Source organism: Muntiacus reevesi, chromosome 22 (genome assembly GCF_963930625.1).
Source record: "Muntiacus reevesi chromosome 22, mMunRee1.1, whole genome shotgun sequence".
Lineage (NCBI taxonomy): Eukaryota > Metazoa > Chordata > Mammalia > Artiodactyla > Cervidae > Muntiacus > Muntiacus reevesi.
In genome coordinates, this window is record NC_089270.1 from 3,056,025 (window position 1) to 3,082,172 (window position 26,148).

General features: G+C 60.1%; 1 protein-coding gene across 5 annotated transcripts in view; it reads right to left on the minus strand.

Annotated features, from left to right (window-relative positions):
- SH3TC1 (SH3 domain and tetratricopeptide repeats 1) overlaps nucleotides 1–26,148 on the minus strand; it is a 63,842-nt gene that overhangs the window by 15,905 nt on the left and 21,789 nt on the right. The window contains exons 1-10 of one of the 5 annotated variants that reach the window (XM_065914407.1): nucleotides 24,966–25,104; nucleotides 18,292–18,484; nucleotides 13,413–13,505; nucleotides 10,321–10,448; nucleotides 8,905–9,010; nucleotides 8,076–8,222; nucleotides 7,338–7,530; nucleotides 6,129–6,205; nucleotides 5,028–5,223; nucleotides 2,140–2,273 (exon numbers count right to left, since the gene is read on the minus strand). In XM_065914407.1, the coding sequence (XP_065770479.1) occupies nucleotides 2,140–2,273; nucleotides 5,028–5,223; nucleotides 6,129–6,205; nucleotides 7,338–7,530; nucleotides 8,076–8,222; nucleotides 8,905–9,010; nucleotides 10,321–10,448; nucleotides 13,413–13,505; nucleotides 18,292–18,436 (1,219 nt within the window). In that variant the 5' untranslated portion in view covers nucleotides 18,437–18,484; nucleotides 24,966–25,104. Of the gene's footprint in view, nucleotides 1–2,139; nucleotides 2,274–5,027; nucleotides 5,224–6,128; nucleotides 6,206–7,337; nucleotides 7,531–8,075; nucleotides 8,223–8,904; nucleotides 9,011–10,320; nucleotides 10,449–13,412; nucleotides 13,506–13,691; nucleotides 14,441–16,284; nucleotides 16,467–18,291; nucleotides 18,485–24,965; nucleotides 25,105–26,148 lie in introns of those variants that run through there. The other 4 variants (XM_065914409.1, XM_065914408.1, XM_065914405.1 and 1 more) reach the window with 4 other exon arrangements.

Here is a 26,148-nt window from a genome sequence, read left to right on the forward strand (position 1 = left end):
GCCCAGGAGGAGGAGAAGCCGTGAGCCGGGCTGGCTAAAGGCTGACCCGCCGAGGTCTCCGTTCTCATTTAACTGCTATGCAGAGCACATCATGCGAAACGCTAGGCTGGATGACTCACAAACTGGAATCAAGATTGCTGGAAATATCAACAACCTCAGACATGCAGATAATACCACTCTAATGGCAGAAAGTGAAGAGGAACTTCACAGCCCCTTGATGAGGGTGGAAGAGTAGAGTGAAAAATCTGGCTTAAAACTCAACATTCAAAAAACAAAGATCATAGCCTCCAGTCCAAACACTTCGTGGCAAATAGATGGGGAAAAAGCAGAAACAGTGAGAGACTTTATTTTGGGGGGCTCCAAAATCACTGCAGATGGTGACCGCAGCCATGAAATTAAAAGGTCCTTGCTCCTTGGAAGAAAAGCTATGACAACCTAAACAGCATATTAAAAAGCAGAGACATTAGTTTTTCGACAAAGGTCCGTCTAGTCAAAGCGATGGTTTTTCAGTAGTCATGTATGGATGTGAGAGTTGGGTGATAAAGAAGGCTGAGCGCCAAATAATTAATGCTTTTGAACTGTGGTGCTGGAGAAGACTCCTGAGAGTCCTTTGGACTGCAAGTCCAAACCAGTCCATCCAAAAGAAAATCAACCCTGACTGTTCATTGGAAGGCCTAATGCAGAAGCTGAAGCTCCAATACTTTGGCCACCCGATGTGAAGAGCTGACTCATTGGAAAAGACCCTGATGCTGGGAAAGATTGAGGGCAGGAGGAGAAGGGGATGACAGAGGATGAGATGGTTGGATGGCATCACCAAGTCAATGGACATGAGTTTGCACAAACTCAGGGTGATAGTGAAGGACAGGAAAGCCTGGTGTGCCGCAGTCCATGGGGTGGCAAAGAGTCAGACATGACTTAGCGACTGAACAACAACAAAGGAAAAGACATCCATTAGTTTAAATCTAATATTGGTGGGAAAATTCTTAAAACATGTGCCAGTGGGCAAGCAGGAAAGATATGCATGAAGATATGCTTATGTGTATGTGCACATATGTGTATATGTATGTACAAGTGTGGGTGTGTAGGTATATGTGTGAGTGCACGTGTATTCACATGAGCATGTGCATACAGACACATGCATGTGTGTAGGTGTATGTGTGTTTGGGTGTGTCTGTGTGTCCTCATATGACTGCGTGTGCGTGTGTGTACACATATCCGTGGGGTGTGTCCACACGTGTGCGTTATCTCCCTCCCACAGGAGGAACGGATGAGCGGGAACGCTGTGTCCCCGGGGCCCAGGCAGTGGTGGGTAGGCCTGTCCTGCACCGTCCCCTCTGCCCACGACCTCCGGCTGTGGCTGCCTCTCTCTACTGTTCGGACTGCAGTCTTAGGCCCTCTTGCTCCCCCGGCCTCAGCGGAGCCGGCGGTCTTAGGCTGGCGCCCAGAGTCAGAGAAGTGGCTCAGCTGAGACCCGTCCCCGGGGCAGCCGGGAGGCTCAGGCCCACCTCCCTGCATCTGCCGGCCCCTCCCCCTGCTCCTGCCTCTGTCTCTCCTGTCACCCTGAAGGCAGGTGTCTGGCCGCCTGTAAGGGCCCAGCGGCTGGCATTCAATGCTGCGAATGATGGAGGAGGCGGAAGGTTCCTTAAGGGCAGCGGGATGGGGTTGCCGCCGCAGACAGTGGACGAAGCCGGAGCCGTACCGCACTCCGCAGGGGGGACAGTCCAGCCTCGCAGCGTGTTGCGGACGGTACAGGGCCGAGGGGTGTCGGCTGGGGGCGAGCTCTGCACCCTTCCTGGTCTTTCCAGAAACTTGCCCTAAGAAAGCTGTTCTAAATCACAGGCTGTAGGGTTCTTCCCTGTGGCTCAGACAGTTAAGAATCTGCCTGCAGTGCAACAGACCGGAGTTCGATCCCCAGGTCAGGAAGATCCCCTGGAGGAGGAAACGGCCAACTGCTCCAGTATGCTTGCCTGGAGAATCTTACAGACAGGGGGGCCTGGCGGGCTGCAGTCCACGGGATCGCAAAGAGCCAGACACGACTGAGTGACTAAACACACAAGGCGATTCCAGCTGCAGGTCCTCAGAGGTCCCCGGGGCCATCCTGAGGGGTGGGAGGAGCACCCCGTGTCCCCCGCCACCTACCCAGGCTGTACACAGTGCAGACATTGGTGCTGGCCGTCCTTCTCAGCAGCTGCCTGGCCTCCTCCTCAGAAAAGCGCCCCTCACGGCTAAAGAAAGACCTTTCTTCTTCACTGAGAAAAATCACATTTTCCAAGCTGGAAAAAAATAAAGCACATGTTAGATTGCATATTTCCAAGTACACATTTCACATGAAGATCCTTCTCCCTCCCTCACTTGGCAGACAATCCCTGCCCAGTGATGAAGACACCAAGATAAAAACAAAATAGATCCCACCCTCAAGGATGCTTCATCAGGTCAGAGGCAGACACCCAGGAGCAGGAAAGGCTGTGACAGATGCAGCTGATCACAGTTTCTGGAAGGGGAGCTCCTGAGCAGCCTTCAAAACCCCACCTTAAATGCCCCTTCCCCTGTGAGGCAGGCCGTGACAGCTGCAGGCAGACTCAATCCCTCCCCACTGCAATCTCTCACAACTCTTTATACAACATGGGCTCAGAGCACACGTGTACTCAGAAAAGTCCGGCCGAGGAAAAACAGGAAGGAACAAAGAGAAGGAGGGAGGGAGTGGGGGGAGGCAACTTCTGCTTATAGAACTAAATTAACAGCAAAATATGAAACTTTCAAATGTACTTCGAAACTTAAGAGGGAGCTACTATGGGAAGTTAAAGAAACCCGTAGGGTGGATTATGACACGTTAGACATAATAAGCCTGTATTCCTCAAAGAATTCAGTGTCCTAAAGCATAAAGAGACGGAGGAACTGTCTCAGATCAAGGAGATGAGACTCAAGAGACAGACAAGTGATAATATGGGGTCTGGAATTTTCTTTGGCTCAAGAGGGGATCACTGGGAAAACCGGTAGGATCTAAGCTCTGCAGAAAACAATTCTATCAGTGCTAGTTTCCTGATTTTGACAGTTGTGCTGCGGTCATGAAAGCGATGTCCTGGTTTCAGGAAACACATGCATTATTTAGGGGTAAAGGAACATCGTGTTTGCTACTGACTCCCAAAGAATTTAGGAGAAAGAAGATGAAGAAAAAAACAGACAATAGAAAGTAAGTGTCATAACACATTAACATTTGGGCAAACTGGGTGAAGGACACAGAGGAATTTTACACTCTTTTTGCAACTTTTCCTTAAGCCTGAAATTATGATGAAATAAAGAATAGTCACCACCAGCATGTACATTACACAAAAGGTAACAGACCCAGATCTGGCACAGGAAAGACGTTTAGAAAGTATTTGTTGAGTAAAGGAGAGAAGTTGCTGGCGCTTCTCTGGTTGTAAATAGATCACCGGCACTGGGCCCTGTCCACCCTCTGGGTTAAGGGAGGGCAGCAGACCAGTTCAGACCCACAGCGACTGCAGCGCAGACCCTTGGCAAGCTCAGGACGTGTTCAGGTCGCATGGGGCCCAGCTGTCTGTTGAGACATTGCGGTCTCCCCAGGGACGGTGGCAATCATCTAGACCAAGGGTGCCCAAACAGTGCTTCACAGAACACCAGCTGATAGGGTTTGTCTGGAGGTCAGATAAGTGTGAAAGGCACACTTCCACAGGACAAGGAGAAGATTCACGCTCTGGGTGCCTTCCTTGTGCTGGGCGTGCCACCAGCCATGGCACGTGGAAAGCCCAGCCCTGCTGACGAAGTTTGAGATGAAGCCTTGGGGGCAGCACGCTTAGGGAAACTAAGGTCTGGTTTCTACCGTCAGCATCAGAGCCCAGCCCAGCTTCAACCTGCTTCTGATGAGCGGGCAGAAGAGGCTCTGGAGCAGACAGGCCCTCGAGTTAGGGAACAGAGCGACTGGTAGGACATGTCAGGATGGCAGAGTGGCAACCCAGACTTGGTCTTGGAGGCACTGAGGTGCCAGACAAGAATGAAACGGGACGCCAGGGCTAATGGGGCGCTAGGGACAAACATCTCATGATGGACCCAGGGGCAGCTCCCTGCCCAATAACAGGCCTTTTCTACACACTGACTCCTGGGTGGAGGTCTTAGCAAAAGGCCAAGAACATGCCTATGCTGCTGACCACTCTCTAAAGGTCGCCACCTCCTCCCCTGTGCTGCCCAGGGCCAGGTGGGGGGGACCTGGAGGCGACTGGACAGGCCTGGCTCGGAATTCCCCAGATGGGGTCGGGAGGCTCGCACGAGGGAGGAAGCACAGCCAGGAAGGGTGCCGCCCCCCCGCCCCCCAGGGAAGGCAGACAAGACCAGGGGCCAGCGGATGGTCAGAGCAGTGGCCTCTGAAATGTGGGTCAGCAAGGCCTGGGCCCCAGGGGGGCTTGAAGGTCAGGTCCAGAGCTTTAAAGGGCTTTATTAAGGGGAGGGGAGGGTGTACCGGGTTGAATAGTGTCCACCCCCCGCCAAATCCATGTCCACCTGGACCCTCAGAAGGTAACCCTATTTGGAAATAAGACCTTTTTAGATGGGATCCAGTCAAGGATGCTGGTGTGAAGAGATGATCCTGGTTACCCTTATGGGAAACAGGAGATGGGATACAAGCACGCAAAGACAGAGGCAGAGGTGGGGTGATGTGACCACAGGCCCAGAGCTGCCTGGAGCCACAGGAGCTGGGGGAGGCGGGGAGGACCCCCCTGGGGCCCCCGAGGGGCAGGAACTCTGCCAGCACTGTGATTTTCACGTCCGGCCTCCAGTCCGTCGTTTTAAGCCCTCAACTTTGTGCTGCTGGCCCCGCAGGCCCAAGACACCCATGCACGTGGACACCTGTGTGTTTCAGGGGCCGGCCGCCCTTGGGGGACGGGCAGGAGAGGGTTCAGACGGGAAGCGGAAGTCAGGCCCTGGGGACAGCGCGGTGGCACCGGGCCGGGCCTCAGCCCTGGGGACAGGGGTGAGGGTGATGAGGAGGAGGAAGGGGCAGGACCTCAGCCACTCACTCAGACGCCTGGCCCTGCACACTGATGAGGCTGGTCCGCACAAAGCCGACCTGGCCGGAGGCTGCGTGCCGGCCCAGGCACCAGGGCAGGCCGGGCACCTGGGCGCCCAGGATCTCGATGCGGTCGCCGCTTCGGAAGGTCATCTCTTCAGGCCCTGAGCCCTGGCAGTCCGCTACAGCCAAGGCTGGGCCCACGGCTGCGGGAAAGAGGCCACGCGCGGTCAGGGTGGGGCCTGGGCGGGCCAACAGGAGGCCCTCGGGCACACTGCTGGTATCCCCGGCCAGGGAGCTCGCGACTCTGCTGAGGACTGACCCAGCACCGGCCAGGGTCCTGAGACCACAGGGCTGGGTGTCCACGCGGTCCTGGGAGGTGCGGCCTTATCCCCACCCCGAGCATGAGAAACCGAGGCCTGGAGACGTTGATCAACGTGGCCCAAGGGCCCACTCGGGGCACATTCAGCTGAAAATGTGCACTTAACAGGTCCACAGGCCATGCAGGCATCAGTCAGTCTGGATCAGATCAAATGCACTGGGCCTGATAGTGGCTCAGAGGAAAGAATCCACCCGCAATGCGGGAGACCCAGGTTCGATCCCTGGGTCAGGAAGATCCCCTGCAGGAGGGCACGGCTACCCACTCCAGTATTCTCGCCTGGAGAATTCTACGGACAGAGGAGCCTGGCGGGCTACAGTTCATGGGGTCACAAAGAGTCAAAGAGACATGATTGAATGACTATCACGCAAAGGGGCCAGGCTGTTTTCTCCGAAGAAGACCCCTGCCCGCCCCAGCCCACGGTCTGAGGGTCCTCCGAGGGGTCTGATGCGGCACCAGCAAGAAAGCAGAGGCCGCGGAGGTGCTGGTGGGCGGGGTGGTGCTCAGAAGAGGCAGAGCACCTGGGCACCCTGGCCTGGCCTCCCTGGGCGCTGTGAGTCTGGGCTGGCCAGTGGACCTCTCTGAGCCTCTTTATTGTCTCAGGAACTGGAGAGGACCCGAGCTACCTCTTCTTGGGGAGGACTCAGGGCAGCCAGAAGCTTCTGGAACACAGGTGCCCGCCCGCCTCAGCCCCCTCTTCCCCGGGGGAGGAGGACCAGCAGAAGCACTTACCCATCAGCTGGACATCCGGCGCCAGGGGTCCACCCAGGGGGTCGTTGACGGAGTCCTTGCGGACCCTGAGAGCCCACCTGGAGCGGGATGAGCGCGGATTTCAGATCCGGAGCAGGTCAGAGCCGCGCGCAGAGCACAGGCCACGGCCACAGGGCCCTGAGCAGAGGCCACCGCCTGCTTCTGCTGCACGCACACGGCCCCACACACACATACACACCTGCACACTCATACACACACACACGGCCCCCAACACATACACACAGACACACACACTCACCAGACACACACACACATACACGTCTACACACACACACCACCCCACACACACAGCCACACATACCTACACACCCACACACTGCCCCACACCAACACACTCCCCCACACCCACCCACACACAGACGCACACACCCACCCACAGACCCACACACACACATCTACACACTCATACACACACACACATACACACATACCTACACACCCACACACTCCCCCACACCCACACTCCCCCACACCCACCCACACACACCCACGCACACATACCTACACACTCACACAGCCCCCCCCCCACACACACATACCTACACACTCACACAGCCCCACACACAGACACACACAGACACACACACACAGTGAGTGGCCTTCAGGCCCAGCTTGCCGCAAGCCCTCTGCCCAGGTGCCTCCTGCCCTCCCGCAGTCTGGCGTCCTCGAAGACCTCCCTCCATCATCCACAGACTATTTTGCTGAAAACAAGATCTAGTTTCTCTCTTCACTTCGGCTGCTGGGAAGCTCGAGCTTTACGCCCACTTCAGCACTGGAACAGGAGTCTGCGTGCTACCTGTCCCCGCCTTCCCCAGGCTTTCCCTGCCTTGGTTCTTATTTGCATGGATCCTTGCGTGCTCCCTTATTATGGACACAGGCTATGTGGCTCCCTCAAAAGCTTTCCGGAGTGAGCCAGAACATGAAGCCAGAAGCCCAGGCTGCACACCCCGGCCACCTCGGTCCAGGGCAGTCCTGCCGGGGAGGTGTCACTGTCCTGCCATGCCACACGCTGAGAACGGTGGAAAGTGTGGAGGCCGTGTCTGCTGGGGCTCACGCTGGTCCCCAGCCACCCGCCTTGGCTGACGATCGACCCTGGCCTGGGGCAGTTTCCATGAAGCCTGCCAGCATGCGGGACCCGCAGGAGGCAGAGAAACAAAGGTCGGTACCTACTGATGGAACGGAATCAACGGCTCCGGAGTGGCTTCCACTGACCCCTCCTCCTCCGAGGACGTGCCAGGACTCAGGGCTGAAGAGTCCACTGCCGCGGCCATGTCTGCCGGAGGACCGCTCGGAGGCCGCCTGAAGGGCTGAGGGCCGTTCTTCACTCTCACGTGATGGTCGGGACACAGGACGAAGAAAGGGCCTTCAAAGCGGCAGAGGGTGGTCATGCAGATGGCTGGACACAGCGGGCGGCACCTGCTGGGGTCCCCCAGCCCCCGTTTCTGCACCCACACAGTCTAGAGGTCCAGGGACCCAGGCCGGGAGGCTGGACCTGGGCTAGAGTTCCGCATCCGCCTGGACTTGCCCAGGAGGAGCCTGGCTCAGCCTCAGCTTCTCTGGGACTCAACTGGGCTGTGAGGGGGCCAGATGGGTGATCCCGAGGACCCCCCCACTTTGATCTCCCCCCCAACACCCCCCAGCAAGTCTGGCTGCAGCCGGCCTCCTCCCATCCTCTCTGCAGCCGGGAAGGACCGACTGCTAACGCCCTGCTCGCGGCAGGCTTGGAACCCAACTGTGAGACCCCCAAAGCACTCACAGCAACAGCCGGGCCAGGAACTCGGGGGTCGCTGGCAAAAGCCCCTTTTCTGTTACTTCTATAGGGACTTTCTCTGCCCAGCGTCCCCTCAGTGTCCGCTCCTCCAGGGTCCTCCCGGACCAGTGGGGAACCGCCGACATCACCTCGCTCACCTTCCTGGACGAGGAGGCTCTCGTACGCCAGCCTCAAGGCGTCCTCAGCCACCTGGACTTGGACGGCTGTCTCCTGGTCCTCATCGGGCTCGAGCAGCCAGAAGGCCTCGTCCATGAGCAGGTTCTCCAGGCAGTGATGAGTGAAGCCTGGGGGAGCGGACAGCCCCGGTCACCAGCGGACTCAGGGTGTGCGGAGAGAGGCCCTCACGGTCCAGCGCTGGCCGAGCCCTGCACTGACTAGGGCCTGGGGGCCAGCCCCTCTGCCCTTGGGGGTTCACGGTACTGTCCACTACCCGAGCCGGGCCACGGGGCTGACCCTTCAGGCTGCGAGAGGACCAGCCGTGACCGTGGACAACTTCCCTGGACTCGTTACGTCCTCTAGGACCGTCAGGCTCCTCCTCTGTGACTTGGAACAAGAGTGTTCAAGGAGACCATGACACGGGGAGGGTAGGCACAGCCCCCCTCTGGGGGCGCAAGGCGCTGTCAGCTGAGTCTCACTTCTCAGCCCTCAGGCGGGGACGGGGCAGCAAGTTTCCCAAGGAGAGGCGCCTAGCCTGTCAAAGCCTAGCTTTGAACAGGAGAAGTTTTGGAAAGAAAGCTCATAGGCTGAGGTTGGTGCAGGGTTTCCTCTATGTGCTCGGCTAGGGAGAGCTCGGCTGCGCTGGAAGCCAGGCTCAGCCCTGCCCATCGCATCGATCCTCACCAAGGACAGGTGGCCCGTGGAGAGCTGTTGTGAACGCACCTGGTCTTAAGTCCCAATTGGGAACATAAAGTGCTGAGTGCGTGCCGGGGGTCCCCAGAACCCTTTCTGGGAGGGTCACCGCTTTACCGAGAGAGTGGTAGGTGGAAAACTTCCAGATTTCTTCAAACGTCTTGAACGTCACCACCATCCGATCCTGGTCACTGTGGATGGACAGCAGCCTGGCCGACAGCTCCTTCCAGGGAAGAAACACGTGAGAAACAGTCCCGGGGGCTTTGGGGCCTCTGCCCATCAGCAGAAACGTTTCATGGGAGTGACCTTGGCAGGGATGGGGTGGGGCGGGGGCGGGGGAATCACAGCTGATTCCCTTACAGCCAGGCTGCTCCCCTCCTGCTCTCAGACCAGCTGTGGCTCCCCAGTGCCATGCCGAGCCCTCCCCGGGCTGGCGGCCTCCATGGCCCCTCTGTGACTCAAGGGCCTGCCTCACGCCCTGCACATCAGAGACCCCTGGGTCTCCTCCACGCAGCCCTGCCCAGCCCCGGCCTCGCCCCCCGTCCCCTCCTGCAGCAGCAACTCCGACTCCGATCCTAAATCCGGCGTCCCCTCTCCTGACAACTGCCCCATGAACCGTCCTGCTGGTGCCGGGGCCTTCAAAGGAGCACCAGCCGGGACTTTCCCGAGTGGTCCAGTGGTTAAGAATCAGGGAGCGTGGGTTCGATTCCTGCTTGGGGAACCAAGATCCCACATGCCGCGGGGGAATGAAGTCTGCCAGCCGTAGGTACTGAATCCCACACTGGAAAGCCTGCATACTTCAGTGAAGACCCCGAACAGCCACACACACACAAAAAAAAACCCAGCAGACGCCGACCAGAGGAGGCGGAGTGCTGTTATCGTCTCCACAGGGATTCAGAAATGAGGCCCCGCCCTTAACCAGCCACCAGCCCTGGCATCCCAGGGGCATCGCCTCCCCACCCCCGCTGTCGAGCACCGTGCTGGGGGCACCCGGCTTGCAGTCCGCTGACCCTCACGGCAGCTCCGTGGGGTCACAATTCTAAGCATCCCACTGAGTGGCTGAGGAGGCCGCGTCTACAGAGGCCAAGGGGTATCGGCCAAGGCCAGGCCGGACTGAGTGCAAGGTCAGGCTCAGTCGGGAAACTGAGTCCCAGAGAAGCTGAGGCTGAGCCAGGCTCCTCCTGGGCAAGTCCAGGCGGAAGTGGGACTCCAGGCCAAGTCCAGCCTCCCGGCCCTGGCCCCTGGGCCTCTAGAGTCACCATGTGGGTGCAGAAGCTGGGGCGGGGGGACCCCGCAGGTGCTGCCCGCTGTGTCCAGCCGCCCGCATGGCCTCCCTCTGCCGCTTTAAGGGCCTTTCTTCGTCCTGTGTCCCGACCACCACGTGAGAGTGAAGAACGGGCCTCTCAGCCCGAAGTCTCCAGACCTCCTCCTAGGCCCGCTGCCTTCTTCTCCGAGTCATCCTCCTCCGCCCCGTTCTCAAGTGTGGATCCCGTGCCCCTTCACTCACCCAGGACCCCCAGAAGCCAGACTCACCCCCAGGGCGCGGGCCACCTCGCAGCTTTCATTCTCCAGCAGACGGAGCCGGCCCCGCAGGGCCTGTTGCAGGTTGGGGTCGGGCAGCCCGCTCTTCCGCCGCACCGCCAGCAGCTGCAAGGTCAGGTCTGGAAGCGCCGGGCAGATCAGGGTGGGCGGAGTGCCGTGGGGTGCTCCCCCGCCCCCGCCAGCCCCCGGCCTGCAAACCTGGGGAGCCGGGTTCACACCCCACGTGTACCGCCTGGGAAAGCTTCGCAGGCAGCCTGTCTCCCCTAAGGCCAGTTCCTGTCCTTGTAAATGAGTCACATGCTGCCCACGTCATACATAGACGGGAGGAAGTGGACTGTGTCATCGCCCCAGGGCAGGCCAGCATCTGTCTGGCCTCCAGCAAATGGCCTCCAAGCCACCGTGACCTCCAGCCCTGATCTCTCCCCGGCCCAAGCTCTACAGGGGCACCTGACTTCCAGGAAGCACCCCACAGGCACCCTCTGCCCCCACCTCATCCTTTCTTCACCAGCTCCAGAAAGGCCGCCGCCCCAGCCCTGCTCGGACCAGCGACACCTGCCTCCATCACCCTCCACGTGGGCCCAGCAGCCAGCCCCACTGACTCACCTGCAAAGCCAGGCTGAACCCAGCATGCACACCCACCATGGCCCTGCCCCTTCAGTCTGCCTGGGCAGTGTTTGGGCCCCGGCCCTTGCTCCAGATGGTCCCCTGGTCCGCAGAAACGAGAGGATCCCCTCACAACCACGTCTGGCTTATGGCACACCCTGGCTGTCAGCCCCCCGGACAGTGCCAGCCCCTAGAAACTTCTGCAGCGATGGGCATGCCTGCTGTCTATAGCGCCCCACGGCGGCCACCAGCCACACGGGCCCCTGAACTCTTGAAATGCGGACAGTGTCATCGAGGAATCGGAGTCTTTATTTTATTTATTATTAAAAAGCAGAGACGTTGCTTTGCCAACAAAGGTCCATCTAGTCAAAGTTATGGTTTTTCCAATAGTCATGCTTGGATGTGAAAGTTGGACTATAAACGAAGCTGAGCTCCAAAGAATTGATGCTTTTGAACTGTGGTGTTGGAGAAGACTCTTGAGAGTCCCTTGGAGTGCAAGGAGATCCAACCAGTCCATTCTAAAGGAAATCAGTCCTAAATATTCATTGGAATGACTGATGCTGAAGCTGAAACTCCAATATTTTGGCCACCTGATGCGAAGAACTGGCCCATTTGAAAAGACCCTGATGCTGGGAAAAATTGAAGGCGGGAGAAGAAGGGGACAACAGAGGATGAGATGGTTGGATGGCATCACCAACTCAATGGACAGGAGTTAGTTAACTCCAGGAGTTGATGATGGACAGGGAGGCCTGGATGCTGCTGTCCATGGGGTCGCAAAGAGTCGGACACGACTGAGCGACTGAACTGAACGGAACTGATGTTAAATTTAAGCATAAATGGCCACACACGGCTACTCTATTAGACAGCACAGAGGTAGTGGTTTTTCATCTCAGGAAGAATAAAATGCAAATCCTTTCCACCTTCTCAGGCACAGCCTGGAGCCGCCCGCCCTTCTCTGCCCACTGCCCGCCAGCGGTCTTCTCTCTGCTGCTCTGAGACATCCAGGTGTCCCCGGGTAACCCAACCCCGCCCACCCCACCCCAGGGCCTTTGCATTCTCCACCGTCCCCTGAAGCACTCTCCCAGACCAATTCCTGCCCGACTGGCCACTCTAGGATCCTATCTTAGCTCAAACGGCCCCTGCCCATCCCTACCCGGTCCCCCAGAGGCTCCAAAGCTGGGGAAATAAGGGGAGGGAAGAGAGAGGAAGAGAGATGGTGGAGGGAGAGAGCCCTCTGAGTAAGCCTTGCGCCTGCCTTGGAAATTTTCAGTGCCCCTCCCACCCCCCACCCCCCCCACCTCCCTGCAGGAGACTCTGGGATCTGGAATCGGGCCCCCTCCCACAGCAGGAAGCCAGCCAGCATTTCTCAACCAAGTCTAAGCGGCGGCCCTCCTACTCCGGGAAGAGGGTAGGGTTGCACTTTCCCTCCATGATAACCTGCCTCATGGCTCAATAGCCCTGGTCATCCTGAGTGACCACAGGCAGCACTGACCACCCGAAAGGCTGGAGGACAGGCGACCGTCGAGGCAGAGGTGAACCGCCAACGACCCTGGGGTCCCTGTGCCCCCCCCCCCGCCCCCACAACTGGCGCTCCGGGGCGGGGTCTCAGGATAAAGGACTCCTTACTACCCCTCCTCCACCCGGGACTGCCTCCCAGCATCAGCGCCTGCAGAAGTCCCCCCATCCTGTCCTGGAAGCTGGGATGCCTCTCCCAGGAGTGGGGGACGGGGTACTCCCCACTCACCTTGCCCCCAGGGTGTCCCTCTTTGGGTCTCACTTCCGGCCTCCAAGATGACACCACCTCCTTATTTACGTGTATATGCGTTAGCTGCTCAGTCATGTCCGACTCTTTGAGACCCCATGGACGGTAGCCCACCGGGCTCCTCTGTCCGTGGGATTCTCCAGGCAAGAATATTGGAGTGGGTTGCCATTTCCTTCTCCAGGAGATCTTCCCAATCCAGGATCGAACCCAGGTCTCCCACATTGCAGGCAGATTCTTTACTGTCTGAGCTACCAGGGAAGCCCTCCTCTTCGGGCAGAAGCAAACAGTCCGGAGAAGGCCTTTGCAAGTGCGGGCACATCCCAGACTTCTGTCCCCAAGGGCAAATGCAGAGTCCCGGGCCCTACCCCATCCTCCCAGCGTCAGAAGTGGCCCAGGACCTGAGCATCTGCCTTCAACAAGCCCTGCCCGCCCCCAGGAGACGGTGATGGACAGGGATGCCTGGCATGCTGTGCTGCAGTCCACGGGATCACAAAGAGCCCAACGCGACTGAGCGACTGAACAGCCCCCACCCCCACGGTGATCTTAAGGCAGGCGTCCAGCAGCCACATTAGAGAAGCCCCCGTTAGACTTAGACTCCGTTAGACTCCGTTAGCCGGGAGTCCACAGAACAGTCCAGGCTGGAGGGAAGGGGGGACGCCCAGGGATCCCACATTCATGAACCCACCACAGACTTAACCTGCAGCGTGGGGATGCCTACCTGTGGGGCAGGACCCCATCTGGCCAGAGGAGGGCCCAGCAGCCCGCTGAGAGATGCCGGCGGCCGGAGCAGCGTCAGTAGCAGAGCAGGGTCCTGTGATTAAGGTGAGAACAGACAGCCTCAGCTACTATGCAGGCACCAACCCCAGGTATTTCTGGAAGACGGGAATGTCCACGCCCCTCCAAGCCACTGTTCACACCCTTCCTCCACAGTCACAGAGGCCAGCAGGGTCTGGAGGATGTCATGGGGTTCCTTCTGTGCTGTACCTAACTACCCCACCTGAGCGGCTTCTGGAAATTGCACAGTGTTATCTGGGGTCCGAGAAGGGTCTCACTGGAGCCAAACAAGGGGTGGGCAGCAGTGGTTCCTTTTGGAGGCCCCGGGGGGAGAATCTGTTTACTCGCTGCTCTGGCTTCTAGAGGCACCACATTCCTTGGCTTTTGGCCCCTCCTCCGTCTCCAAAGCCAGCAGCACCAGCACCTCTTTGGTTCCCATCCCAGGGTAATCTCCCCATCTGCAGAGCGTTAAGCCCCTCTGCGAACTCTCTTTTGCCACAGGAGGTAACATGTGTGCAGGTTGTAAGGATGAAGATGCGGATTCTCTGTTGTTGCTTGTTGCTCAGGCGCTCAGTCGTGTTGGATTCTTTGAGACCCCATGGACTGCAGCACGCCAGGCTTCCCTGTCCATCACCATCTCCCAGAGTTTGCTCAAACTCATGTCCATTGCGTTGATGATGCCGTCCAATCATCTCATCCTCTGTTGAACTCTTCTCCTGCCTTCAATCTTGCCCAGCATCAGGGTCTTTTCCAGTGACTGGGCTCTTCACATCAGATGGCCAAAGTATTAGAGCTTCAGCTTCAGCATCAGTCCTTCCAATGAATACTCAGGGTTGATTTCCTTTAGGATTGACTGGTCTCCTTGCAGTCCAAGGGACTCTCAAGAGTCTTCTCCAGCACCACCGTTCAAAAGCATCAATTCTTCGGAGCTCAGCTTTCTTTCCCTTGTGGTTCAACTGGTAAAGAATCCACCTAAATGCAGGAGACCTGGGTTCAATCCCTGGGTTGGGAAGAGCCCCTGGAGAAGGGAAAGGCTACCACTCCAGTATTCTGACCTGGAGAATTCCATGGACTGCATAATCCATGGGGTTGCAAAGAGTCGGACGTGACTGAGCAACTTTCACTTCACTTCAGCCTTCGTTATGGTCCAACTCTCACATCCATACACGACTACTGGAAAAACAGCTTCAACTATGCGGACTTTGGTCAGCAAAGTGACGTCTCTGCTTTTTAATACGCTGTCTAGGTTGGTCATAGGTCTTCTTTGTTGTGTTGTTTAGTCGCTCAGTTGTATCTGACTCTTTGCGACCCCGTGGATTGTAGCCTACCAGGCTCCTCTGTCCATGGAATTTTCCAGGCAAGAATACTGGAGTGGGGAGCCATGCCCTTCTCCAATAGGACCTCTTTGGGGGCCTCCATTCTGCTGACCACAGAGGGGAGGTGACACTCAGGGGGAGCGCAAGATCTGGGCAGACGGGGTTGCACCCTTGTCTAGCTACACCAGCCACTAGCCGGGGGGCCACGGGCCCTCTCGGCCTTGGGAGGTCAGTTCTCTGCTGGTGGTCCCTGCTCCAGCCCCCAGATTCGAGGCCAGCTCCCAGCTTGCATCTTGGCTAGAGCCCCCATCCCTGCCCTGCACATTTTCCTCATCTGTAAAATGGGATGAGCGACCGGGACCTTCGGATGGAGGGTGATCTGATCCAGAAACAACTGTGGGTCCTACAGGGGTTGCTGAACCTCAGTGCAGCCTCCTCATCACCCAAGGGACGTCCCACTCAGTGCTGGGGGTGCTGCCCTTTGACCTTGGACCGGGCAACATGACCAGATCATCTCTGCTCCCTCCCCACCTGCAGTCCACCAGCCCCAGGCCTATGTGGTCAGAGCACATTTACAGCCCTTGCTTGCTCTGAGTCCCCAGAACAGGGGCTCAGAAATGCCTGTTGAGTCCAAATAAGCGCCTGGCACCCCGATCTTGGCTTCAGACTCCATCCTCCCACTGAGGCGGGGGCTCCTTGAGGCATGGCCGATTCCAGGGCTGGGGCAGGGAGAGCAGAGATGGGACATGAGCGTCCTGGGGCCCCGGAAAGCAGGTGGTGCCCAGAGCATGTTGACGTGTCAGAAGAGCAAATCAGGGGCCATTTGAACAACAAAATAACTAATGACAGCAACCAATAGCGTCTAGAGAATGAAATAAAGACCTCTGAGCCTGCCCACACTAAAATAGGTAAGTGAGTCACTGGGGAGAGCGGACAGTTCCTCGCTTCAGTGAAGGTCAGTTGGAAAGAATGTAGAAAGAATGCAGCTTTAGAAAGTCCCCATTTAGCAACCGTTTTCATGGTGGCTCGGACGAGGCCTGTGATGCAGGAGACCAGGGTTTGATCCCTGGATCAGTAAGATCCCCTGGAGAAGGGAATGGCAGCCCACTCCAGTATTCTTGCCTGGAGAATTCCATGGACGGTGGAGCCTGGCGGGCTACAGTCCATGGGGTCGCAAAGAGTCGGACACGACTGAGCAACTGACATGGGTGAGTTCGAAGAGGGATGGAATAGTCACAAAGTTCCCACAGGCTCCTTACTTACGACAGAGGGAAGAAGGAAGACTTTGACAGTGACGTTTACACAGTCAAACATCCCCTTGATCAAGTGAGCAACGTGAGGTGTGAACGCCACCAGGGGCCAGACCCACGGACACTGGGAGGGACCGAAGGCGCTGGGGGTTTCTGCCCGAAGCACCAGCCTGCCGTCCTGAGGAAACACCCGCCTCCACACTGCGGCACCTCCTGCAGGCTGACCGCCTGGAATCGTCAAAATACCAACCTCCAGGTTAAGACGCTCCATGGACACTCGGCCACAGAATGCACAGCCTGACCAGGGTTTTGTTTGGTGGAAAGAAGGTTACGGGGACAGATGGTGGGATTGCAGTGAGGTCTGTCTGCAGGTTATCTCACCCAGGAAAGTGAGTCTGGAATCATCTCACTGTGAGGCTGCATGAGCAGGTCCTGGTTTTAGGAAAGACACCAAACAATGGGGAAGCGGGGCGTCATGTCTGCAGTGGACTCCTAGACCATCCCGGGAAAACATAACCCCTGCCTGAAGCGCAGAGAGCAGGCAAAGTATTAACATTTGAGGGGTCTAGGTGGGGTGTGTGCACACGCTCAGATATTCAGTCGTGTCCGACTCTTTGCGACCCCATGGCCTGTAACCCGCTGGGCTCCTCTGTCCATGGGATTTCCCAGTCGAGAATACTGGAGTGGGTTGCCATTTCCTCTCCAGGGGGATCTTCCCGACCCAGCGATCAAACCCGCATCTCCTATATCGGCAGGCGGGTTCTTAACCACTGGGCCACCAGGGAAACCCCCCTGGGTGGGCTAAGTGGGAATTCTGTGTATTGTTTCTTGTAAATCTGCTGCCCATTTGTGAAAGAAGCTGAAAGGGTAAGGGGTCTGGGGAGATGTGATGGAGCCCACGGGCCCCTTGGCTGCTTGGGGCTGGGGAGCCTGGGAAGACCCGAGGGGCTCCCCGACCCCACTGCGGGGCTCCTAGACCGTCCTGGTGCGGCGGATGCCAGCTGTGTTGTGGGGCTGGAGGGGCAGGAAACACCAGGCTCGTGGTCAGAATGCCCCTGGCTCGGTCACAGCGCCAGACGGAAGGAATCCCGGGCTCTGGGACTCACGGCCCCTCAGGGGCTGGGCTGCCTTGCGGGAGGCTAGTCTGGCCCACGTGTTTCTGGCAGGACCCAGCCCCTCTGTCTCATGGCATCGAGCTCTGGAGGGGGCCAGGATCCCACGAGATCCCCGGGCCAGGCCCCTACCACTCCTCAGAGCCCCTCTTCCGGGCCAGGCAGGTGTCTGACCACAGGAGTCAGCCTCCTCGATGGCCACCCCCACCCTTCCTATCCCCACTGACACCCTGAAGGACCGAGAGAACAGGAGTAAAAACAACTCCAGTCACCAAGCACGCACAGTCCTAGGCTCTGGGCCTGCTGCTAAGTATGAGGTTTTGTTGCCATTCTCCCAAAGCATCGATCATTTGTCAAATACTTATCGGGCACGTGCTACCTGCCAAGCCCTAGAGCCTCCGTGGCTGACTTAAGCAGGTGACTGGGATGGAGGTGAGGGTCTGACGATGGGAAGATGGGCAAAGGACAAGGGGACAGGCTGTCCCTGGCTCGGGGCCTTTCTCCCTGTCCTTCCCTTCTCTCCTCCAGCTCTAGAGACGGGGGTCCTGGAGACACCCTAGGCCACCCCGCAGGTTCCCAAGTGCGGGAACCAAGGCCCACGTCCAGCAGTGGTCCAGCAGCGATCAGGACGGAAACTGGTCCCCCTGCCGGCAGCCGGGCCTGAGTCCAAGCCCCTCCCGTGCACACCCTGGCCGGTCCGGTGGGAGTCAGAGGCGCTTCTGCCCTCATCTCAGCCCCCGTCCTCTCCTTCCAGGAAGTAATCCTGCCCAAGGCCTGGCCCAGGCACTGCTCCTTGCCACCACCGCCCCCCACCCCGGGCCTGGATTCGCCTGTGGGGGGGAAGGAGGGACACCCCACCCTGAGTAACCCCGGGGGTTCACAGCCAAGGACAGAGCAGGATGGTGGGAACACAGACTCGTACGAGAGCTGTGACCTCGTCCGGGGCCTCGTCCCTGGAATCTCTAACCCTTGGCCCCCTGTCGGGCCAGTTTATCACCGACGTGACGCTGGAGAAGCGCGAGGTGGGCCCGCATCCCTCGCAGGCACTCCCTGGGCTGGACACTCTCCATCAATCAGGCAGTGATGGTGCAGACGCCCGGCTCCGTCCCAGGGTGGGCGGGGGTGGACCCGCACGGTGCACTTACCCCCTCGGACGGTGGCCTTGACCTCCTTGGGCCGTGGTTGCTCCCAGATGATGGATGTGCTCTTGGCCGCTTCCTGGACCCCGCGGTCACCACTGCCCCCTGAGGGCCCCTTCCCCCTCGGGGCTGGCTGCGCTGGGCCCTCCATGGCTGGCAGCGGCCTCAGTGCAAAGGGCTCGGCATGCCGGGCTGGCCTCTGTGGAGAGAGCAGAGGGCAGGGATCAGCAGCAGTCCTGGCCTCTCTGGGCGGCCGGGATCAGCGCGGACGTGCCCCTGAGTTAGGGCCCGAGAGGCGAGCGTGCCTCTGCCTTGCCTGGCAGACTCCTGAGCACCTCCCCGGGCAGGGCCTCCTCCCCAAACAGCACAGTCACCCGGAGCAGACTCCGTCGGGGGCGCGAGCCTACGTCTGCTTCTAGCTGGAGGGCCCTGTGGGCAGGGGGCGGGGTGCCCATTCTTGCTCATAACAGACCCGAGGAAACAGCTCAGAACCTGGTGGGTAGAGACTGCTCAGAACCTTCCCACGAGTGCCTGGACAGGGACGTGACAACGGCCACGTGGAAACAGGGGACAGAACAGCTGTCCTCTCAGGACACCCCAGGACCCAGCGGTCTAGGGGGAAGCCCACCATGCCTCCCACCCGGCGAGGGCTGGAATGGACAAACCCCCCGGAGAAGGCATGCTTCCCATGGGGCTCAGTGGGGCTGTGACTCCAGCCTCAGCTCCCAGGGGTTCCTGTTGCTCCTTATAACTAACCCCGAGGCTGGGGGGGGGGTCTCAGCGGCCCCCCGGGTCTCCCACTAGAACAGGCCTGTGCCCGGCAAAGCCCCCGGAAGGAACGCAGGAAGTGGCCGGGTCCCAGGCTGTCCCCGGGACAGGGCGCAGCGGGCGGCAGAAGGCAGGGAAGGAGGAAATGGCCAGGGAGGAAGTAGAGACTGCTCTCCGCGCCCGGGGTGCCCTGGGGCCTTCCCCAGACAGGGGGTCATCAAGAGAGGGGGACTTCCCTGGTGGTCCCGTGGCTAAGACTCCACTCTCCCAATGCGGGAGGCTCGGGTTCAATCCCTGGTCAGGAAACGAGGTGCCCCATGCCGCAACCAAAGGTTTCCACGCTGTAACTAAAAGATCCTGCACGCTACAGCTAAGACTCAGTGAACTAAATATTTAAATAAATATACATCAAAATAAAATTTGGGGAAAAAAAATAGATAAGTGAGGGTCTGCACAGGTCAGGGCCTCTGTCACAGATCTGAGGACGGAGAAGGACATGGAGCTGCTTCCAGGCCTGGGGAGGGTGGGCCTGCTGCCAGGGCTGGGAGCTGAGGGGTGCAGAGGCAGGCTCCCCCTGCCCCGAGGCAGCCGCAGGGATGTGGGTCAACCACACCCCCCTCAGCCTGTACCTCGGGGATGGAGGGGAGGAGGAACGGCCCTGCCCGGCCACGCGGAGGGTGGACGAGGGCAAGGCCAGGAGCCCCGGCCAGGGAGCCCGTCTACTCGTGGAGCCTTGTAGCTCCCTGATGATGGGCGGGCGGAACTCCACCCCAAGCCCAGAGCAGGGCAGCATGAGGTCCCTGGGCACAGAGCAGGATGCACAGAGAGACACTTCTGAGCCGCTTCCTGGGGACAGAACTGCACGCTGAGGAGCAGGCCTGCACAATCCAGACCCACCTCCTCGGGATAGGTGCCACAGGCGGGCCCCGCCACCGGAGACCCAGAGAGTGCCAGGCCAGCCGCGTGGGACTCAGAGCCCAGACAAGCCCACTGGGGCTGAATGGCCCCAGGAGCCGCCGGCCCGCCTCGCAGCTTCACCTGGGACCCTGCAGCAGAGAACGGGCGGGAGACGAGGAGGCAGACAGCAGCATCGCCGAGTCACCACGTGGAGCGGGGAGACTGGGGCACAGGACCCGGGGCAGGGGCGGTGCCCAGGGCACTGAGCGCTCCATGGATGCAGAGGAGCCAGCAGTGCACATCAAGCCCCGAGAGGACGGCGCTCTATTCCTTGCAAGGTCCATTCCTGAGTTTGGGCAGAAAGGACAGAGGAGAGGCTGGAGGTGGGACTTGCGAGGGGCCTTGGGTTCATTTACCGCCTCGGATGGTCAACAAGATCGGGGGGCTGATCTCCATTAGACCCAGCGTGGACTGTTCTCAGAATTGCGGGCCTTAGACTGTTCCGGGACGGCCGAGATTGTCTGCAGGCTCCCAGAGGGGACGCAAGAGTTTGTCACCACCCGCATGCACCAGGCATCTCGGCCAGGTTCCCAGTGAGGAGAGTACATTGCCCCCTTCTACAGATGGGGGACCGGGGTGGGCTCGGACGGGTGGGCAACTCAGCCCCCTACATACACACGCGCGGACACACACACACACGCGCACACACACTCACGTGTGCACATACACGCGCACACACACACACACACACACGTGCACACACACACATGCACACACACTCACATGTGCACATACACGCGCACACACACACTCTCACATTAACACTCTCTCTCACCCCCACACGTATCCTGTCAGTGCCCGCATCCTTGTCTTTAAAAGGCAGACAAACAGAGAGGCTCACACCAGACCCACAGCTCCGGCCACCAGGTGAGACTTCTCACGGGACGCTACCCCCGGAGCCATCAGAGACCCCCTTGGAGACACACTCGGCGTGGGCTGAGGACCGTCCCACCCAGATGGGGGCGCGGGCGGGCGGGGGGCAGGCGGTGCCTGCAGGCCTGCTCCTCCTTGGGCGCTGCTGCTGTCCCCCCGAGAGCTGGCCTTGACCCTGAACTCACCCCCAGTAGCGGGCTGGGCCCAGGCGCTTCCACCGTCAGCTCCGCCTGCGGGGTGGGTGGGGGAGGTCGAACCCCACACTCTAAAGCGTTTGGTTGTTTTTCAAGAGACCCCGCCATCCCCTGCCCTGTGGCCAGCTTTGTGCCGGGCAGGGGTGGGGGGCACAGAGGAGGGTGACCCAGGCCTATTGGGATGGGGGGTCTGGACACAAATGCAGTGGTTCTGGTTCCATGAGGCACGTTCTGGGAAGGGGGGAGAGAGTCTGCTGACCCCAGAAGTGGAGGAAGGGAGTCTGACCATCGAGAAGGCCCCGGGCGGAGGCAGGACACGTGCGTGATGGGGAGCCGTGCAGAGAATGGGAGGGCATGGAGTGTTGGCCGTCCACGGAGGCAGGCCAGCCCGCGGGCCACGCCAAAAGGCCAGCGTTGAGCAGGAGAGTCGTGGGTGCCTCAGGAAGGCCATACGGCCAGGCAGCCGCCGGGCAGCAACTGGGGCTCTGAACCCTTGATCCCGGAGGAGGAAGACCGTCCGTCTCCCCGTCCTCATGGACCCGACACATGGGGGCATGAGCTCAGCACTGCCCTGACAACCCTGCTCCCTGGCCCTCGGGGATTTGAGGCAGGGGCTCCTGCAAGACCAGTACCCTACACCCGGTGCTCCCAGACCAGCCCCGACATCCTTTCATCAGTGATCCCCAAAGCCTCTGGGTATGACCCCTGTTGGCACCTCTCCGCCGGTGACTCAGGGAAACCGGCTCACATCCCGGGGGACCTTGGGGCATCAGGGGGGTGCCTCGACTTGCAGGGGCTTCACCAGGCCCACTGCCCCAGACCCTCTATTTCCCCCACACAAGACGAGAGAGCTCCCTGGCTGGGGAGGCCTGCTTTAGCTCATCCCAAGTTGCTCTGACTCCTTTTCTCCAGAACCAGCTTCACTGCTCTCATGGATTTAACACAGGAGTAGGAAAGGCCGTGTTTCTGGCAGGCATTACCCTGGCTCCCCTTTGCCTGCCTCCGAGCTGTAGAGAAAAGCAGGGCGTAGGGGGCCGTCTGGCTGTGACCTGGTCCCCAGCCCCCAACCACCTCTAAGGGGCAGGGGGGTGGAAGCCCCTGGCTTCAGGGGGCTGGAGGGGGCCCCCTAATCAGAGGGCGCAGCAGCGTGGACCCTCGGCTTCTGGGACGCAGCCTTGTTGCAGAGTTCTCCAGCTGCCTTTGGTCAACGTCTAGCGTCGTTTCAAGACCCTCTGCCTTGTTCTCCGCATTTCCTGCTCCCGGGGGCCGTCCCCCTCCCTCGTCACACACGGAGGCCTCCCAGCCTCTTTCAGGAGGCAGCGCCGTCCCTCTGACACCCGCCCCCACCCCCAGGCTAGCCGGCCCCTGTCGCCCTCCCCTCCTGACTCTGGACGCAGCAAGCTGCCTGCTCTGCTGTCCTGCAGCATCCCGGGAGGGCATGCGGATCCGTCGTCCTGCTTGGAGCCTGTTTGTGGGGTCTCTCTAGCCTCCACCTGGGGGTCTCACCCTCCCCTCTCTGCCACCAGGCATCTGGCTTGCACAGCCCACATCCAGGGCATCTCTCTTCCCCAGCCCCTGCCAACCTGCCCCCCGAGAAGTCAGGACCAGCCCACCAGCGCCTGCATCTCAGGCCCACGGGCCTGCCCCCAGCGGCTCAGGGACAGTTTCCCGAGAAAAGGGAAGGCTCTGGGGCTCACGGGACTTCCCACCTGCTCAGCGAGGGGCCTGCCCACCAGGCGGGGCTGCTGCTGACAGTCGTAAGCCTGGGGTTCCTAGTTCTGGCCCGCAGGAGGAAGTGGGCTCTCTCTCCCCGGCGAGGGCCCTAAAACAGCGCTGCTCAGCCGTAGAGGCTGCCTGTCCCCGACTGCATCTGAACCTGTCCTGAACAAAAGCCTCGAGGACCACGCAGACCTCATCGGCCTCCCCAGGAAGCATCTCTCCAGGGATGTCTGGCGACCTCAGTACAGAAGGTGACCGGCGCACCCCCGCACTCACGCCCACCAGTGACCTCAGATTGGGTGGCCTTATTCGGACACTGGATGAAGTTAACATGCGGTTGCACTGGGGACGTCCCTGGCGGCCCGGGGCTAAGACCTCACACTCCCAGTGCAGGGGGCTCGGGCTGGATCTCTCACTGCTCAGGGAACCGGATCCCACATGCCGCAACTGAGTCCAAAGGCCGCAACTGAAGATGCTAGCACACCACAGCTGGGATCTGGGGCAGCCAAATACGTAAATAACAATAATAATAAGATGCGATCACATGGCCCTGAAGGGGCCCTCCATGCAGGGCTCTTTGTAAGAAGAGGAGGAACACAGACAGCCGGGGCCCCAGGTGAGGATGGAGGCAGAGAGCAGGGGGACGTGCCCACGAGCCCAGAGATGCCTGCAGCCGCCAAGGGCTGAAGGACCCTCCCCCAGGGCCCCCTGCCCCCCCGGGGCCAGAGATTTCCGGCCTCCAGAACCAGGGGAGAATGACCTTCTAGTGTTAGAAGCCCGCGTTTGTGGCCCTTCATTACAGCAGCTCCAGGCCAGCTGTCGGCCCGGGTCCCTGCGCTTGCCTTCTCTGCTGGGAAGCGGGCGTTTCAGGAGGAGGAGTAAGCGAGCTCGGGCATAAACACTGGCTGGGGCCCCGACAGAGGAAGTGCCATCACTGTCGGCAGCCACCACCCAGCAGTGTGAGGGCCCTCACTCTGTCCTCGTGACGCCCGGGGGAGCGCGACGGGCCCATTTCACAGAGTGGCCATCGAGTCTCCGTGAGCAGCCGTGCTGACTCAGACGGGCCTGGGACGCAGGGGTGGGGGGCGCGCTGGTGGGCTTTGAACCCAGGCGGGTCTGAGTCCAGCCCTCACACCCACCCTGAGCCTGGGCCCACCGCGCCTCTGGCCCCCACACTGCCTCCGTGCACGAGCTCAGCCACAGCCCCCCACCCCCGCGGGGGAGGCCACACCCAAGTGACCGGCAGGTCTGACTCCTCCCCTGTCTCTCTCCCGTCTGTCATCTGTGTGAAGCCCCACAGACGGGGCTTGGGGCTCCCAGAGGGGTCACTGCAGGCGGGGAGAGGGTCTGGGTGATGTGCGGGGACCGCACGCCCAGGGTGGGTGCTCACTCGCTCAGTCGTGCCCGACTCTGCACCCCACGGACTGCAGCCCACCAGGCTCCTCCGTCCACGGGGCTCTCCAGGCAAGAATACCGGAGTGGGGTTGCCATGCCCCACTCCAGGGTCTCTTCCCAACCCAGGGATCGAACCCAGGTCTCCCGCATTGCAGGCAGATTCTTTACCGCCTGAGCCACCCGGGAAGCCCCTGATACTAAAGGGCCTGGGTCAGCGTCTCCCTAGAGCTGTCCGGCCGGGGTTCCCGATCAAGTCACCCGTCCCTTGGGTTGATGGGGAGGAGGCCCTGGGCGGTGACCTCAGAGTGGCTGGGTCACAGCAGCACTGCCTCCCTGCTCTGGCATTTGTGGTGTCTGCCAGAGGTGGTGCCAACCCAGGGTGGGGGCCCACTTGAGGCCCCCTGGGACTGGAACCCTGCTTGCTGGCGACACAGCTCCTGCGTCCTGGCCAGACCCTCGGGACGGGTGTCTGGGTGGCCGAGGGGAGTGGGGTCAGGTGAGATCTCAGAGCGGCGGTGCTTTAGAAAACCCGACGTCAGCACTGGGACAATAGCTGTCGGCGGCCACGGGGCCCTCCCGGAGCTCCTCTAGCCAGCGCCCACGGCCTTCCGGCCTCTCCAGACACCAGTTCTGTTCCCTCCCGATCCTGAAACCTCAGAAAACTCTCTGAGAAAGTGAAAAGCAGGAGACAGCTCACACCCACCTGTGGCAAGACCCGGCTCTGCGGACGGTGCCCGCCCGGCCGCCCTCACCCGCCCGCCCAGAGCCCCGTACCTGCGCCCCGCTCCGTGGGACAGCGGGCACCAGGCGGCCGCTCCCGGCTCCTCGCTGGCGGGCCCCGCAGGCCGTCTCCGCTGCCCACAGCCCAGCGGACTGCACAGCGGCCGCCACCACCCCCTGCTTCCTGCCCCACTTCCTCCCTGCGCCTGGGCCCGGCGAGAGGCAGGCCTGAGCTGCTGCGCCGCCTCTGAGGGCTGGTTGATCATTAGCTCCAGCCTGGGCCAGCTCCAGGCCCTGACCCGCCTGCCTGCCTGGTGTCCAGGCTCGGAGGTGGCAGCCAGGGGCTGCCCAGGCTCCCGCCTCAGCTGCCAGGATTGGGGAAGTCGGACAGCTGCCCTGCAAACCTCAGCTCTGCTCTCTCTTCCTCTTCCACTTACTGCACACACGTGCACACATTTACATGCACACACGTGTGTGTGCACACGTGCACACATTTACATGCACACACGCGCACACCCTTATACACAGACATTTGTGCGCACACGCACACACCTATAAACGCACGCCCATGTGCACACATGCATGCACAGACACACGTGCACCCGTGTGTCCACACATGTGTGCACAGACAGACACGTGGCTCCTTCCCACTGCTGCCCCGCCCAGTGACACAATCAACGGGAACTCACGCTGGGAACAGCTCGGGGCCTGCCTACAATCTCTCCTTCCTTGTCTTCCCACCGGCTCCAGGCCTAACCTGGGTTTGAGAGCAGGGGTTTGAGCTCGGGGGGCAGGGCTCAGTTTCCTGGCTGTCAGACAAGCACCAAGAACTGAACCAGGGTCAGCCCCGGCTCTACCCGCCCATCGGCTCTCAAGCTCTCGCAGAGGCAGGGGTGGGCTCTGGTTGCTGGCCCCAGCCCAAACCCAGGAGGCCACCTTCTCCACCCCAAGCTTGGGAGAGGCACAGCCTGGCTTCCTGACCAGGAACAATGTCTAAGTTAAGTGCTAATGTGTCCATTTCACAGACAGGGAAACTGAGGCTGAGGAGAGGATGAGGCCCAAGGCTGGTGACAACTGGAGGGTGGGCTGGGATCCAGGTCTGACAGACCCTGAGATCCTTGAGCAGGGTGTCTAACCCCGGCACTGCTGGTGTTTGGGGCGCTCGCTCTCTGTCCTGGGGAGAAGCTGCCGTGTGCACCCTGGGGTCCAGGCAGCGTCCCTGGCCTCTGTCACTAGA